The sequence below is a fragment of the Phoca vitulina genome, unplaced genomic scaffold (assembly GCF_004348235.1).
Source record: "Phoca vitulina isolate PV1807 unplaced genomic scaffold, GSC_HSeal_1.0 scaffold47, whole genome shotgun sequence".
Classification (NCBI taxonomy): Eukaryota; Metazoa; Chordata; class Mammalia; order Carnivora; family Phocidae; genus Phoca; species Phoca vitulina.
In genome coordinates this window covers 9,568,697-9,586,121 of record NW_022589750.1, presented here as the reverse complement: position 1 = coordinate 9,586,121, position 17,425 = coordinate 9,568,697, and the positions used below count along the sequence as shown (strand labels likewise).

The 17,425-nt window shown below is 40.4% G+C and overlaps 1 protein-coding gene across 12 annotated transcripts in view; it reads right to left on the bottom strand.

The window, feature by feature from the left end:
* NCOR1 (nuclear receptor corepressor 1) overlaps positions 1 to 17,425 on the bottom strand; it is a 156,918-nt gene that overhangs the window by 113,068 nt on the left and 26,425 nt on the right. For all 12 annotated transcript variants that reach the window (XM_032431780.1, XM_032431779.1, XM_032431789.1 and 9 more), the window contains exon 3: positions 11,403 to 11,527. In XM_032431780.1, the coding sequence (XP_032287671.1) occupies positions 11,403 to 11,527 (125 nt within the window). The remainder of the gene's footprint in view (positions 1 to 11,402; positions 11,528 to 17,425) is intronic.

Below are 17,425 nucleotides of genomic sequence, written 5' to 3'. Positions count from 1 at the left end.
ACCTCCTCCCCCCCAGAAGAAGAATGTACATAAAGTGCTATTAAACTTCTAATTCTAATAAAAAAAAGTTTCTTCAGGGGAGATGGGAGTGGCAGTAGTAAAGTGAAAGACATAACAAAAGATTTCAATCTGCAGAAAATTTAGAGTTGCTGAGGAATATCCCTAAAACATTATTTTTAAACCTATGCCGTAATAATTGAATTTAGTACGATCTAGACTAGAAGAGCCACCATTTTGAACCAATAATAAAAACAAGCAGGAAAAAACAAATCTCCCAGCAACTGTACATGGAAACATAAATGACTTGAGTTGTGAGGTACTAAGACTTAAAGATGAGTCTCTTGAGTGGAAATGTAACATTGCTTCGAAATTTTGACCCCCAAAATACGCATTCTGCCTAGTTTCTGCAAGTACATAAGCATCTTAAGTGTCAGGAATCTGTCTCTGATTCCTTTAAATGAGTACTGTGTGCGGATATTCATTAATTTCACTTTCCCTTTCCTACCAAAGTATTTACAGAAGCAACATTTTACTTTGTGGCCAAGCTTTAAACAAATGTTTCACAAAACATTTCTCAATGAAAAGGATTATCACTGGGTTTCCTATTTTTTTTAACTTTTTTTTTTTAAGAGAGGGGGACAGAGGGAGGGTGGGCAGAGAGAGTGGGAGAGAGAATCCCAAGCAGGCTCCACACCCAGCATGGAGCCCAATGTGGGACTCAATCCCACAACCCTAAGACCATGACCTGGAACGAAATCTAGAGTCAGGTGCCCAACAGATTGAGACACCCAGGCACCCCACCACTAGGTTTCCTTTTTAGAAGAGATGATGAAATAAACCCTGAGGTCTATAAAATTATTATATTTCAAAAATCTGCGAGTGCCTGGTTGGCTGAGTCAGTTAAGCGTCTGCCTTCAGCTCAGGTCATGATCCCACAGTCCTGGTATCAAGCTCAGCATCGGGATCCCTGCTCAGCAGGGAGTCAGCTTCCCCCTCTCCCTCTGCCGACTCCCGCTTGTGCTCTCTCTCTCTCTCAAATAAATAAATATTTTTTAAAAAATCTGAAATCTCATTCAAGACATAAATCCCACTATCTTCTTAAAATTCACAATGATGTCACAAAATATAGTGCAGTAGAAAGCCTTAGGAAGAAGATAAGGATGGCTGCTTTGGCCACTTTTTTTTTTTTTTTAAAGATTTTATTTATTTATTTGCCAGAGAGAGAGACAGCGAGAGAGGGAACACAAACAGGGGGAGTGGGAGAAGGAGAAGCAGGCTTCCCGCTGAGCAGGGAGCCCAATGTGGGGCTCGATCCCAGAACCCCAAGATCATGACCTGAGCCGAAGGCAGATGCTTAACGACTAAGCCACCCAGCCGCCACCTGCTTTTGCCACTTGTATTCAATATAGTATTGGGAGTTCTTGTCAGAACATTCAGCAAGAAAAAGAAATAAAAGGCCTCCAAATCTGAAAGGAAGACATAAAGTATTTCTATTGAGATGACATGATCTCATATGTAGAAAAATATCAAGAATCCACCAAAAAAAAGTTAGAGCTCATAAATGAATAAAGCAAAACTACAGGATATAAATTCAACGTGCAAAAATCAGTTGTATTTCTATATAACAGCAATGAACAATCTGAAAATGAAATTAAGAAAACAATTCCAGGGATGCCTGGGTGGCTCAGTCATGGTTAAGCATCTGCCTTCAGCTCAGGTCGTGATCCCAGGGTCCTGGGATGGGGCCCAGCATCAGGCTCCCTGCTCCGTGGGAAGCCTGCTTCTCCCCCTCCCCCTGCTTCTGTTCCCTTTCTCGCTGTGTCTCTCTCTGGCAAATAAATAAATAAACTCTTAAAAAAAAAAAAAGAAAGAAAGAAAGAAAAGAAAACAATTCCATTTATAATAGCATCACCCAAAGAACAAAAGTTAGGAATAAATTTGACCAAGGCCCAAAACTTATACACTGAAAACCACAAAACATTGCTGAATTAAGGAAAACTGAAATTAATACTAAGACATCTCACACTCATGTACTAAAAGCCTTAGTAATGTTAAGATGACAATACTACACAAAGCTATCTACATATTCAATGCAATCTCTATCAAAATCCCTGTGGTATTTTTTTTTGACAAATAGAAAACCCCACCATAAAATTCATATGGAATCTCAAAGGACCCCCAATAGCCAAAACAATCCTGGAAAAGAAATAAAGTTAGAACTCCTACTTTGCAATTTCACAACTTACTACAAGGCTACAGTAATCAAGAGTGTGGTACTGACATAAGGGTAGACATACAGACCAAGGCAATAGAATTTAAAGCCAAGAAATAAACTCCCACATCTATCATTAGTTCACTTTTAACAAGTGTGCCAAGACTATTCAATGGGGGAAAGAACCATCTCTTCAACATATGGTACTGGGGAAACTACATATCCTCATGCAAAAGAAAGAGGATGGACCCTTATGATAGACCACCTGCAAAATTAACTCAAAATAGATTACAGATTTCAAAGGTAAGACCAAAAACTCTAAAACTCCTTGAAAAAAACACAGAGAGAAATCTTCCTGACCTTGGATTTTGCAATGAATTCCTGGATATCAAACCAAAAGTCCAGGAAACAAAAGAAAAAAAAAAACACGGATAAATTGGAGTTCATCAAAATTTCAAACTTTAGTACATCAAAGGACACTATCTAGAGAGTGAAAAGAAAACCTAGAAAATGGGAGAAGTTATTTGCAAATCATGTATTTGATATGCTTTTTATAAAGATTTTATTCATTTATTTGAGAGAGAGAGAGCACAAGCGGGGGAAGGAACAGAGGGAGAGGGAGACTCCCCACTGAGCAGGGAGCCTGACTCAGGGCTTGATGCCAGGACCCCAGGATCATGACCTAAGCTCAAGGCAGACACTCAACTGATTGAGCCACCCAGGTGCCCCTTGAAAAGCTTTTCATATTCAGAATATATAGAACTCCTTCCCACAACTGAACAATAAAAAGACAACCCCTCAAAAAAAAAAAAAAAAGAAAAATGGGCAAAGGATTTGATAGACATTTCTCCAAAGATATACAAATGCATATGGCCAACAAACTCATGAAAAGATGGTCAACATCATTCATCATTATGGGAACACAAATCAAAAACCACAATGAGGTACCATTTAATACCCAGTAGAGAGGCTTAACTTGTTTTAAGAAAGGGGGGGGATTACAAGTGTTTACAAAGACGTGGAAAAATTGGAACCTCGTGCACTACCACTGGGAATGTAAAACTATATAGCCACAAAATTTTACAGTTCTTCAAAAAGCTATACAAAGAATTACCGTACGACACAGCAATTCCACCTGGATGTATGAGGTATATATCAAAAAGTACTGAAAACAGGGACTCTGATACAAAGGTACTGAAAACGGACTCAAACAGACACTTGTACAACAAAATTCAAAGCAGCATTATTCACAGTAGCCGAAAGGAAACAACCCTTGTCCACCGACAAAGGGATAAACAAAATGTAGTATATAGATCATCCAGCAGACAATTATTCTGCCACAAAAAGGAATAAAGTTCTGACACATGCTACAATATGGATAAACCTTAAAAACATTATGCTAAGTGAAATAACCCAGACACAAAAGGACAATCATTGTATGACTCCATTTGTGTGAAATAATTCATTGAGAAAGAAAGTAGATTAGAAGTTACCAGGGACTGAGGGGGGCGGGGAATTACTGTCTAATGGGAACAGAGTTTCTCTCTGGGGTAATGAAAAAGTTCTGGAAATAGTGGTGATGGTCGCACAACATGGATGCACTTAATGCCACTAAACTGGAACATTTAAAAATGGGTAAAATGGCAAATTTATGTTACATATATTTTCCCACAATAAAAAAGTTCACACACAAATTAATTCTTAGAATCATGACTAATAAAGACTAGCCTAGGAACTAAAGAGAGATCCGAAAGGCTAACACAAAAATTTTATATTAGAAGGTTACTACTACTTGAAAGGATGATTTATACTTTTTCACCACTCTTTTCCATTCACTCAACTCGCTGGACTCTGACTTAATCCCCCATCGCTTGTTTCATGGTTATTACAAGAGGTCACCACTCACTAAAGTCAGCAATGACCTCCTGAAACTGAAAGCAAAAGAATATTTTTAGACATATGCTGACCTGTCCTTTACTTACTCTTTCCTTCCTGAAACTCTCCCGCCTCTCGGGTTCCAGGACACTGGAACACCCTGCTTGTCGTGGTCTAACCTAACAGTCTTCTGCTGGCACACGCGACAGTTCTCCACAGGGAACACGAGCACAGATCATTTTAAAACTGTCAACTTCCAGAGATCCTGAGCTTCCTTATCCACTCTTCACCTACGCTGACTACTGAATAACAAACCTGGAGCTCTCCGCTTCTCCCACAACTGCGCTTCTCTCGATGCGCACACATAGAAAGCTTCCGGCTCACCCTTCTTGGACCTTTCACGGAAGCACTGGCCCCCCAAGTGTATGTACCTCCAGGGCTGCAAAGAAACAAATCCTTTTGCAAGCCAACAGTTCCCAAACGTCTGCCTTCAACAAAATTGAAGAACTTAACTTGTTAACTAACATTTTCGTCTCAGATAAATATGTGATTTAGGATATATACCTCGTAAGAAATTATTTTTGTGGTTAAGGTTTCGTGGTACCTTCATCAAAATAAAAAATCAGAACAGAGTATATGCTGCCTTTATTCTATCAATGGGTAATATGTTGAAAACAGCCCCATCTATCTCATTAAAATGCATGGATGCATTTCCATGAAATTTTACTTATATTTGATAAATTTGTTTGTTTTCTTAAATGACTGCTGTTTTGATATTGAAATAGTATTTCAATCCAGAAATTTCTTTAATAGATCATCTTTTAGAAACAGATATTTTACATGTTGTTGTTGTAAGATAGGTTGATCAATAAATGACTCTGAATAACCAAAACGAATCACATTAGGATACATTTTGTGAAAAAAAGAAGAATGAACATATGAGTTCCAAGGGAAAAAGGAACAAAATAAGAAGTTCTGTTAGAGACAAGTTTGTTCATATATGGTATCATTTTAAGTGGATGAGGGTATCAAATCACTGTGGTATTTAGATTCTACCAGATACGTTTAAAAATGTATCACAGCAGTTTTGCTTTAAAATGCCAATATTTTCAATATGACAAATTATATTCATCTTTTAAGACATATAAAAAACTTTAGATGTCAACTTAAAAATGTACAATACAGCTTTTCAAAATTCTTTTGAGAAATATGCAAGTAACCTGTTTGAAGACCACTATTTCAAAATCATTTTCCTTTCTCTCTCTCTTCTTCAGAGGCTTCCGTCTCATGGTATCTTTAGATGTTGGGGACCCTCTGGGTTCATCTTTAAACTCTAGCCCTTCTCATTTTCCGCCCTCCCTGGATCACATGTACCGATCTGGATCCTCCCCTGAGCATGTTAGATACATCTCCACCTGGATGTTTCACAGGAACCTCAAACTTAACTCATACCAAACTCAAGCTGTCTTTCCCTTGTTGCTCTTTTCTTGATCTCTATCCCGGTGTCACGGCAATCGAACCAACAGCCATCCCACAAGCTAGAAACCTAAGATTCATCCAGTCTCCTCCCTCGCCTTTGCCAACTGCTACGACTTGGTGGCCTCACCTCCTGACCCCAGCCTGTCTTGTCTCAAACTCCATTTCACTGCCGTACCTTATGCCTGCACTCTCTCTCTTTCAGGTCTCTCACATGTTCTCTCCACTTCTAGTCTATCCATCTCAAATTCATCCCCCCCAGTGCAGCCAGAGGTCATTTATCAGAAACAAGCATCCAGCATTAGGCTAAAGCCCCAGCCCCTCAACACAACACTTAGAATCAGGGCCAATGCTGGCCTGCAAGAAAATTACGTGTGAAATGTCTATAAGCAAATGCAACGCACTGGTACACAGGGTCTGGCCAACTGCCCAAGCAGGATTTCAGCCCTCAGTTTTCCCCTCAACCTACAAAAGTTAACTTCCAAGTATTATATTTTACCTCTAGTGAATCTGCCTATGAGATTTACCGAAGCCAGAAGGTAGAATACACCCAGTGCTAGAGAAGAACACAAGGCTACCAGGACACAGGACAATTAAGACAAACACTGAGTATAGAAAGCTCTCTTTCCATCAAGAAATCAGGCTAAGGGCGCCTGGGTGGCTCAGTCAGTTAAGTGTCTGCCTTCGGCTCAGGTCATGGTCTCGGGGTCCTGGGATCAAGCCCCATGTCAGGCTCCCCACTCAGCAGGGAGTCTGCTTCTCCCTGTCCCTCTGCCCCACCCCCCACTCATGTGTGCGCTCTCTTTCAAATAAATAAAATCTTTTAAAAAAAAGAAAGAAAAGAAAAAAGAAATCAGGCTATTTCCCATTTCAGCTTGCATATCCTTTTTACAAGAACAAAGCTACTCATGGATAAATAAATGTATAATTTAACCATTTAAAATTTCAAAAACAAATATAATTTTATATTGAAGTCCTGGGGGAGTTAAGCATGAAAACTGCATTTTAAATGAACATATTGCCTTTTAAAAACTAAAACCAGTGGAAAGGTACTGCCACTCTGGAAACAGTCTAGTCATTTCTCCAATGGCAAACAAACAGAGAACTATCATATGATAAAGCAATTCTACTCGTAGGCATGTTCTCAAGAGAAAGGAAAATCCATGGTCACATAAAAATGTGTGCATGAATGTTCCTAGCAGCATTATTCATAACAGTCAAAAAGTGAAAACTTGGGGTGCCTGGGTGGTTCAGTTGTTAAGCGTCTGCCTTTGGCTCAGGTCATGATCCCAAGGTCCTGGGATCGAGCCCCACATCGGGCTCCCTGCTCCGCGGGAAGCCTGCTTCTCCCTTCCCCCCCCCCACCCCCCCCACTTGTGTTCCCTTGCTCGCTGTCTCTCTCTGTGTCAAAATAAATAAATAAAATCTTCAAAAAAAAAAAGTGAAAACTCAAGTATCTATCAATTGATGAATGGATAAATGAGGTATAAAAAAAATCAGCTTTTCACACTAAAAAATCTCTATAGACTTTTAAACTTAGAAGCTCTTACATTTTACTGACTTCCATGACCTCTTAATATCATCTTTAAATATCTTTAAAACAAATTAAAGTTATTAATTGGGTTTTTACTATAATATACCTATACCCTATCATTTTAATTTTTTTTTTTTTAAAGATTTTATTTGACAGAGAGAGAGACAGTGAGAGAGGAAACACAAGCAGGGGGAGTGGGAGAGGGAGAAGCAGGCTTCCCGCAGAGCAGGGAGCCTGATGTGGGGCTCAATCCCAGGACCCTGGGATCATGACCTGAGCCCAAGGCAGACGCTTAACGACTGAGCCACCCAGGCACCCCTCATTTTAATTTTAAAGAAAAGATAACCCTCATTTAAGGGGAATATGTCATAAGGTCCATAGTTATTCAAAACAGTGGTCCACAAAAATCATCTAGAATTACATCAACTGATTTTAGTTATGCCTAGCTATGGAAGGCTATTCTCTGAAACAAAATTTATTTCATCTAAATTTTCAAATTTACAAGCATGATTTGGCTTCTCTTGCTGCTCAAAGGAAAGCCAATTATCTGAATTTCAGTGAATCTTTTATAATATCTGAAACTACCTCAACTGTTCTGCATCTGTTCATCTAAATATCCAAATATTCTAATTATGTGGACTAATTTTTCTGAATCTAGAAAATGTGATTGATAATATTCACCCAGAAATGACTCATATTTTAAGAGCACAGTTTATAAAATGACATAGATTTGCTAACCAAAAAATGCCAGGAATACAGAACAAAACTAAGTAGCAAATCACCCCACATCCACCACACAGAAACAATGCCAAAATTAGATGAATCCCATTCCCAGTCATCATTTGTATTCTTATATACAGATGAATGGATGTATAGGCAAAAATAAAGCAACGAAAGAATCACATACAATATTTTTTTAAGTGAAGATTATTTGGTTTGTTTTTATTCAGCTATTAAGAGAAAAAATAAAATGAAGTAAAGCTTAAAAGAAGGAATTGCTGGAGTGCCTGGGTGGCTCAGTCGGTTAAGCATCTGCCTTCGGCTCAGGTCATGGTCCCAGGGTCCTGGGATCCAGTCCTACATCAGGCTCCCTGCTCAGGGGAAGCCTGCTTCTCCCTCTCCCGCTCCCCCTGCTTGTGCTCTCTCTCTCTCAAATAAATAAATCTTTAAAAAAAAAAGAAGAAGGAATTGCTGTACTTCAGGCAAATGCTCCTTTACCACAAGAAATTAGTTCCTAAAAAATTACTGCTAAAGGGTAAGGGGAAAACTATGAAAAGCATTAGATGGGAATTTTTTTATTAACCTAACAATTCCATTTTAGAGGCATACTCCAGGCGTACTCTTCAAGTGCATATCTTTAACCAGTCTCCCAATACCCACATTACCTCTAGATCCTGTAGTTATATCACTTTCTACTTTCTCAAGATTTGCTATTGACGTTCAGTGATGGAACCATAGTTCATCTAGGTGTCTCCCATAGACTTTTTACGTACAGGGGTGTGTGGCTTTACTACAGTCCTTTCACCATGGCTTCCATTCTTTGACAGGATTCCATCACCTAGAAATTCTTCAAGAAGTTTTAGATGATCAGTGCTTTCACGTCTAAAACTGTCTGCCTGTTGCTTTTATTCTTAAAATTAAGCGGCATATAATATTCTTAGATGTCAGTGTCGTTTTATAGCTACTGCTACACTATCTTCTAACACTGTAGCCTGAAGCCAGACTCTTTCCTCCCTGTCAAGGATTTCCTTTGCTTCCTGGATTCCTGATTATTTTAGTTATCCTTGAACTTCAAGAACTGAACCAGGACCTGTCTTAGTGTTGATCATTCTGTGTAAGTGATCCCCGGAGCAAGGTATGCCCTATCAGTCTACAGAGTTCTTCCTTCACTTTACCAGGAAAAAAGCATTCTTTTTAAATTATGAATATTATTTCCTTTCCTTTACAGGTTCTCCACCTAGAAACATATGTTCTTATGATATGTTGGATGATTTTAATTTATTCTCCATATTTACCAACTTCTTTCTAATTGCTTTAATTTCTATCCTTTTCTTCTGCATCCACTCTGATTATCTCTGGACTTTCTTGCACGACAAAGGTCTAACCTTAGCCACACCTGTTTTAGTCCTTGTTCTTACTTATTTTATATATCGAATTTATAATGGTGACCTTGGGAGCACTGGAATGTCCAATCTTTCATTTTATCTAACTGGGTTGCCTTGTACCTTTTAAAGACCTTATTATTAATTTTAAGTTCTCCTCTAGCGCGTAGCACTTAGGGGGCAGGTTCTTCAGTTTCCATCTTCTTACCCGTAGGGGGCTTTATTTTTGACACTCTGTATTGCTTTCTTTACTGTTCTTTTCAAGGCATATCTCTGCCATGTTTGTGGCATTATTACCCTACTGCTCAGGTACCACACATGTGCAGCCCTACCCAGATTTTCTCTGGTATAGAATGGTGGGGCGGGGGGGGGGGGGGGGGGGTCCTTTGCCTGGCATTTGTCTACAGATAGAGGACTGGGTTTGGCTTTCTATATTTTTCTACAGCCTGAGGGAACAGGGAAATGGGGCAAAGGAGAGGAAAACTTGGCTGGGGCTATGATAGCCTTTGTTGAGGATCCTGGTTTCCTCTACAAGCCAGACATGTAAACAGTCCTGAGGGCTTTGGCTCATCACTTTGGAAAAAAACACACCATGCCTGCCCTTCCTGCAAGATGGCACAATGGGAGGGCGCCTGGGTGGCTCAGTTGTTAAGCGACTGCCTTCGGCTCAGGTCATGATCCTGGAGTCCCTGGATCGAGTCCCGCATCGGGCTCCCTGCTCGGCAGGGAGTCTCCTTCTCCCTCTGACCCTCCCCCCTCTCATGTGCTCTCTCTCATTCTCTCTCTCTCAAATAAATAAATAAAAGCTTTAAAAAAAAAAAAAAAAAGATGGCACAATGGGAATTCCCAAGCAAACAATTCACCACCACTAAACCTTCACCATGTATGTTTTTCTCAAATTCGGGAGTATTTATGAGAAACCCTAGGATTTTACTGACCCTCTTTCTTTCTTCAACACTGCTTCTTTGAGAGTAGAAGTAGGAACTAGGAGGCCAAGTCATGCAAGATTCTTCTAAGTCCTCTTTTGAGTGCCACTTTTCCAAGTTTATGGCAGTGGCTATATGCCTTTCCTTTTTTTTTTTTTTTTTTTTTAAAGATTTTATTTTTTATTTATTTATTCAACAGAGAGAGAGAGAGACAGCAAGAGAGGGAACACAAGTGGGGGGGGGGGAGTGGGAGAGGGAGAAGCAGGCTTCCTGCGGAGCAGGGAGCTGGATGCGGGGCTCGATCCCAGGACCCAGGGATCATGACCTGAGCTGAAGTCAGACGCTTAACCAACTGAGCCACTCAGGCACCCCGACCTTTCCTTCTTTATACAGGGTGATTTTTAGCCTTTCTGAAGAGCTATTTTTGTATATTTGCTAGATATTGTGGAGGAGGGTGATCTGAATTCTCTCCACAACCTTCACCAAGAAATGTATTTTATAATAATTTTAAACACAGCCAAATAATCTCAATCCTTTTATCATCTTCAAACCTAAATAGTAAACATATTTTTAAAATAGAAAATCAGGTTCTTTATAAAATTGCTGAAACAAGAAAGCCAGAAAGGAGATTTAATAAAAGCAGCTCAACATACTTTAGATTAAGAGCAAGGATGGGGTATGGAGAGAGCAGAGATGGTAAGGACATTGGGGAAAATGAATGTCTACCATGAACAGGGCCAACAAATACTCTCCTTTGAGGATGCTGCCATTACTAGTCTCATTATTACAAGTGAGAAAACTAAAGTTTAAAGAATCTGAATCAGTAATTTCCAACTGTAGCTGCAAATGAAAATGACCTGGGAAACTCTAGACATACACGAATGCCTGGGCCCAATCCCAGGAACTGATTTAATTCTTCTGAGACGGGGCTTGGGCATCAAGTTTAAAAACCAAGGTGGTTCTAATATGCAGCCTAAATTAAGAACAGCGGCTTACACACACGACCAAGGCTACAAGCTGACCAGGACCACAGCTTAGCTCTACCTCCCTTCCCACCACACAGCACCAAGTGTGAACTCTGGAAACAAGTTCTAAAAGGGTTTTTTAACTATTATGAGAACTACTCCAAAAGATCAACAAATAAACGATAAATGACCCATCATGGCTTGGTTATAAAATTCTTTAAAAAACCACATTAAACCCAATGGCACACTTGTGAAGTACACACACACCTGAGAGATTCCGTCCTAGACGGGAACACAAAAGAGCGCCATTACCTGTCTGAACCTGGGTGAAATTCTGAAAGCAGGGAGGGCCGTCTGCGAAGCTGCTGCTGCTGCAGGAGCTGTGATGCCTGGCTGACTTCGAGATGAGAAGAACGATAATCAGGGACTGCAAATTCCTAGTATTAAAAGAATCATAAATTACTTATTAGCCAAAAAGTGAAAAGCGTCATGAAAGTAAACCAAGTATAAATGCACAGAGGCAGTGATGGGCCACCAAGTATGGAAGGAAACAGCAATGATGATTTCCATCCTTCACTGATCTGATTCTTCCCCATCAACCTAAAATAATCAACATTTCAACTCCGTATCATTCAAAAGAATTCAAAATGAAATTTGGTGTTCAGTCTATCGTTGACTCATTCTCCTAATAACATGCATTACGGCAACTCCCGATCTATACTTTCAAGCAGTAAGATCTCAAACTCTTGTGTTCAATATGAAATCCTAAAAAGCAGTCCAAACTTAAATTCAAAAATGGGTGAGCTGGAAGGGCCACAGAAGCCACTGAGTTAGATCCATGTACATTTACAAATGAAAAGACAGAAGCCCAGAGACTCAACCTGCTAGTTAAAAGTAATAGTTTCTCCATCATTCCAGGGGGGTGTTTTTTTTTTGTTTTCGTTTTTGTTTTTTCTCAGACTGAGAGAGAGCGCACAAGCAGGGAGAGCTGCAAGCAGAGGGAGAAGGAGGTTCCCCGCTAAGCAAGGAGCCCGATGTGGGACTCAATCCCAGGACCCTGAGATCATGACCTGAGCTGAAGGCAGAGGCTTAACCGACTGAGCCACCCAGGCATCCCCAGGTGGGTGTTTTTAATGTTTGTTTTCCTACTTTTGACTTTTTGTTGAAAAGACAAAAGCTTCTTTTCAAAAGAAACCTATTAATGCTAACAATCATAAACAGATACTTATACCTAAAACTGCCAAATAACCCAGGAATTCTTCTCCTACATATATACACGAGGTAATTAAAAGCGTATGTCCACACACAAAACTTGGTATACAAATTTTCAAAGCAGTGTATTCACAATAGCCAAAAAGTAGAAAGAATCCAAATGCCCAGTGACTCATGATGGATAAATAAAATGTGGTGTATCCTCCTGGGTATTTACCCCAAAGATACAAAAGTAGGGACCCGAAAGGGTACGTGCACCCCGATGTTTATAGCAGCAATGTCCACAATAGCCAAACTGTGGAAAGAGCCAAGATGTCCATCAACAGATGAATGGATAAAGAAGATGTGGTATATATATACAATGGAATATTATGCAGCCATCAAAAGGAATGAGATCTTGCCATTTGCAACGACATGGATGGAACTGGAGGGTATTATGCTGAGCGAAATAAGTCAAACAGAGAAAGACATGTATCATATGACCTCACTGATATGAGGAATTCTTAATCTCAGGAAACAAACTGAGGGTTGCTGGAGTGGGGGGTGGGGTGGGAGGGATGGGGTGACTGGGTGATGGACACTGGGGAGGGTATGTGCTCTGGTAAGCGCTGTGAATTGTGCAAGACTGTTGAATCTCAGATCTGTACCTCTGAAACAAATAATGCAATATATGTTAAGAAAGAAAAAAAGAAGAAGAATGTAGCAGGAGAGGAAGAATGAAGGGGGGGAAATCGGAGGGGGAGAAGAACCATGAGAGACGATGGACTCTGAAAAACAAACTGAGGGTTCTAGAGGGGAGGGGGGTGGGAGGATGGGTTAGCCTGGTGATGGGTATTGAGGAGGGCACGTTCTGCATGGAGCACTGGGTGTTATGCACAAACAATGAATCATGAAACACTATATCTAAAACTAATGATGTAATGTATGGGGATTAACATAACAATAAAAAAATTAAAAAAAAAATGTGGTGTATCTATACAGTGGGATGTTATTCAACCATATCAAGGAATGAAATATGGTACAACCCAGATGAACCTAGAAAACATAATGCTAACTAAAAACAGACATAAAAGGCCACATATTTGATGATTCCAGTTATATAAAATGTCTATAAGTAACAAATCAACAGAGACAGAAAGCAGATTAGTGGTTGCCAGGGGAAGGAGGGAAGAGGGGAATTGGGATTAACTAGTATGAGGTATGAGTTTCATTTTGGGTGACAGAAAAGTTCTGGAAGGGGTGCCTGGGTGGCTCAGTTAAGTGTCTGCCTTTAGCTCAGGACATGATCCCAGGGTCCTGGGATCAAGCCCCTTCGTTGGGCTCCCTGCTCAACAGGGGAGTCTCCTTCTCCCTCTCCCTCCACACCTGCTTGTGTGCTCTCTCTCTCTCGCTCACTCTCTCAAGTAAATAAAATCTTAAAAAAAAAAAAAAAGTTCTGGAATTAGATAATGGTAATGGATGCCCAACACTGTGAACATACTAAAAGCCATTATATTGGGGTGCCTGGGTGGCTCAGGTCATGATCCCAGAGTCCTGGGATTGAGCCCCAAATCCGGGTCCCTGCTCTATGGGAAGCCTGCTTCTCCCTCTCCCACTCCCCCTGCTTGTGTTCCCTCTCTCGCTGTCTCTCTCTCTCTCTGTCAAATAAATAAATAAAATCTTTAAAAAAAATAAATAAAAGCTATTATATTATACGCTTTAAAATGGTGAGTTTTATATGAATTACATGTCAACAAAAAAAATTTTTTAATCATAAACAGATAAAACTGAGCAGTACAGACTGAAACATGGAATAGATAAGAGAGCCCTCTGCTATAAGCAGATAATAGTAAAACACAATTTTTACATAGTCTAAGAAAAAAGATACAAAGTTGGAAACATAATCAAGAAACACTAAACACTAAAGAAAATTCAGAGCCACCTTTTTCTTAAGATTTTATTTATTTATTTGAGAGAGCATGAGCGGGGTTGGGGGGTGGCACAGAGGGAGAAGCAAGGCTCCCCACTAAGCAGGGAGCCCAACACATGGGGCTTGATCCCAGGATTCTGGGATCATGACCTGAGCCGAAGGCAGACACTTAACCAACTGAGCCACCCAGGCGCCCGAAGTCAGAGCCACTTTAAAAAAAGCACCACAGGGGCGCCTGGGTGGCTCAGTCGTTAAGCGCCTGCCTTCGGCTCGGGTCATGATCCCAGGGTCCTGGGATCGAGCCCCGCATCGGGCTCCCTGCTCAGCGGGAAGCCTGCTTCTCCCTCTCCCACTCCCCCTGCTTGTGTTCCGTCTCTCGCTGTCTCTCTGTCAGATAAATAAATGAAATCTTAAAAAAAAAAAAAAAAAACTTATAAAAAAAGCACCACAACTCACTCAAAATATAATTTACATCCAAAGAAATAGATAAAGGACTAAGCAAAAGTAAAAAAGACACAAAAGTATAAATGATATCCTCAAAAAAGGGACCGAATAGCAATCAAAGAAATTAAAAAGTTGACTGGTGAAATTAAGCAATAGAACAGAACAGGTGAAGAGCAAACGAAAGCAAAGACAGAACAGAGGCGTTCTCTTGGGACACAGCAAAGCACACAGCTCTAGAAATTAGAGAAGAAAAGTTAAAAATGGCAGCTAGAGTAAAAAGTCCCAACCTCCAATACCCAGAGATAAGAGGCAATATTCTAAGAAATAATAGAAAAACAGCATTTATCAGAAGTTAAAAAAGATAAAGTCCTTGGACTTAAAAGGGCCTAAGAGAAAAGCTGGGCATAGTTTAAAAATTAATCCATCACACTGGATGGACACAACAAAAATTTCAGACAAGCAAGGATAAAGAGAAAACTTGACTAGGTGTCATAAAAAATAGAAAATAGGTTTCTATTACAAAGTAATAAGGATCATAATAAAAAGTCTTCTCATCAGCAACACTCTACAGAAGGAAACAGACAGGGGCGCCTGGGTGGCTCAGTCGTTAAGCGTCTGCCTTCGGCTCAGGTCATGGTCCCAGGGTCCTGGGATCGAGCCCCACATCGGGCTCCCTGCTCGGCGGGAAGCCTGCTTCTCCCTCTCCCTCTGCCCCTGCTTGTGTTCCTTCTCTCGGTGTCTCGCTCTGTCAAATAAATAAATAAAATCTTTAAAAAAAAAAAAAAAGGAAAGAGACAAATCACATATTCTAAGTTCAGAGAAAAACAACTTTGAACCCACAAATTCAATAACCAAACCATCTCAAATTTTAGGACTACAAACTTTTCAGAATTCAAGAACTTCAGAAAATTTACCAACCACAGACTCTCTGAAAAAATCTCTAAAGGATGGATGTATCCAGCAAGACAAATTAAGAGTAAGGAGTGAAATAAAACCAATAGTGCACTGCAGGTTCCAGCTGTGAGCACATAACTGTCCAAAATTACATTCCCACAGTAGATGGCCAAATAATTGGGCAAAATATAGTTAACTATCTTCAGACACTGGAAAATGGGCCGCACAGGACTCAATCTCTGAGAAAAATCACACAAACTGGGTGAGTCCTACTGCACTACAGGCTTTCTGCCTGGAGGCAATTTCCACATTGCATCCCTGGGAAGGGAATCCAAACAGTGCCCTGTAATCTTGTTCACTGAAGAAGCAATCATACTAGTCTGATAAAGCCATATGGATAGCATTTCTGGAGACTTCCTGAGAAGAGGGAATTACATAGAGAAAGATTTCCTGAAATGTGAATTTGGGTTCTCCTAGGTCTTTGGCTCAATTCCGATCTGCAAATGCACAAGGGGGAGCACAGCCCAGTCCTAAATATCTCCGGTTGTTCTTAGAACAGTTTGGAGGAACTATAAAACAAACAATTCCCAGAGCTTACACAGGGCCAGAACTCATTCAAATTTCCTCCAGCCAGTGTGAAGAAACCTCAATGAATACATGAAATAATCACTAAATACCCCAGAAGAGACAAGTTTAGAAGTGGTGGACAAATAAGACTTAGAATAAAGACTACGCTAGACTTGCCCTTCAAGAGTTTAAAAATAAACCTCAAAAGTAATTTAACTGCCTACCAGAAGGAATCCAACTTTCTTTAAAGGAATACAACAAAAGGCAGTACTAAAATGTGTAAAATTCAGTGTTCATATTCCACTCAAAAAAGAAAAAAATCCAATGTCTGTAATAAAAAAAAAATTTTTTTTAAAGATTTTTTTAAAAAGATTTATTTATTTATTTGAGAGAGAGAAACAGAGATCACGAGCGCGGGGGGGGGGGGGGGGGGGGGAGGGGGAGGAAGACACCCCGCTGAGCAGGGGGCCCGATGCGGGGCTCAATCCTAGGACCCTGGGATCATGACCTGAGCTGAAGGCAGACACTTAGCCAACTGAGCCACCCAGGTGCCCTGTAATAAAAATTTCACTGGAGGGCGCCTGGGTGGCTCGTCGTTAAGCGGCTGCCTTCGGCTCAGGTCATGATCCCAGAATCCTGGGATCGAGTCCCGCATCGGGCTCCCTGCTCAGCGGGAAGCCTGCTTCTCCCTCTCCCACTCCCCCTGCTTGTGTTCCTACTCTCACTGTCTCTGTCTCTGTCAAATAAATAAATAAAATCTTAAAAAAAAATTTTTTTTCCCACTGGATAAAATTAACAATAGGTTGGAAACTGCAGAAGAAAAAAAACAGAAAAAATAAAATGAATAGAGGTCCAGTGACCAGCAGGATAATACGAAATGAGTAACTGATGTTTCAGAAAAACAAAACAAACAAACAAAAACAAACAAAAACCTAGGGGGAGAGTAGACAGAAAAACATACCTGAAGAAATAATGGCTGAAATTATAAACCCACAGGAGCATGAAGTTCAGTGAATGCCTAAGACAATAACACATACATTCAAAAAGTGCAGCAAAGGCACATCATAATCAGATTGCTGAAAACCAGACATAAAGAAAAAAATCTTAAAAGTAACCAAAGAGGGGAAAAGATACTTATATATAAATAAAGATAAGAATGATCAAAGACTTCTGGTCAGGGGCGCCTGGGTGGCTCAGTCGTTAAGCGTCCACCTTCGGCTCAGGTCATGATCCCAGGGTCCTGGGATCTAGTCTCCATCGGGCTCCCTGCTCAGCGGGAAGCCTGCTTCTCCCTCTCCCACTCCCCCTG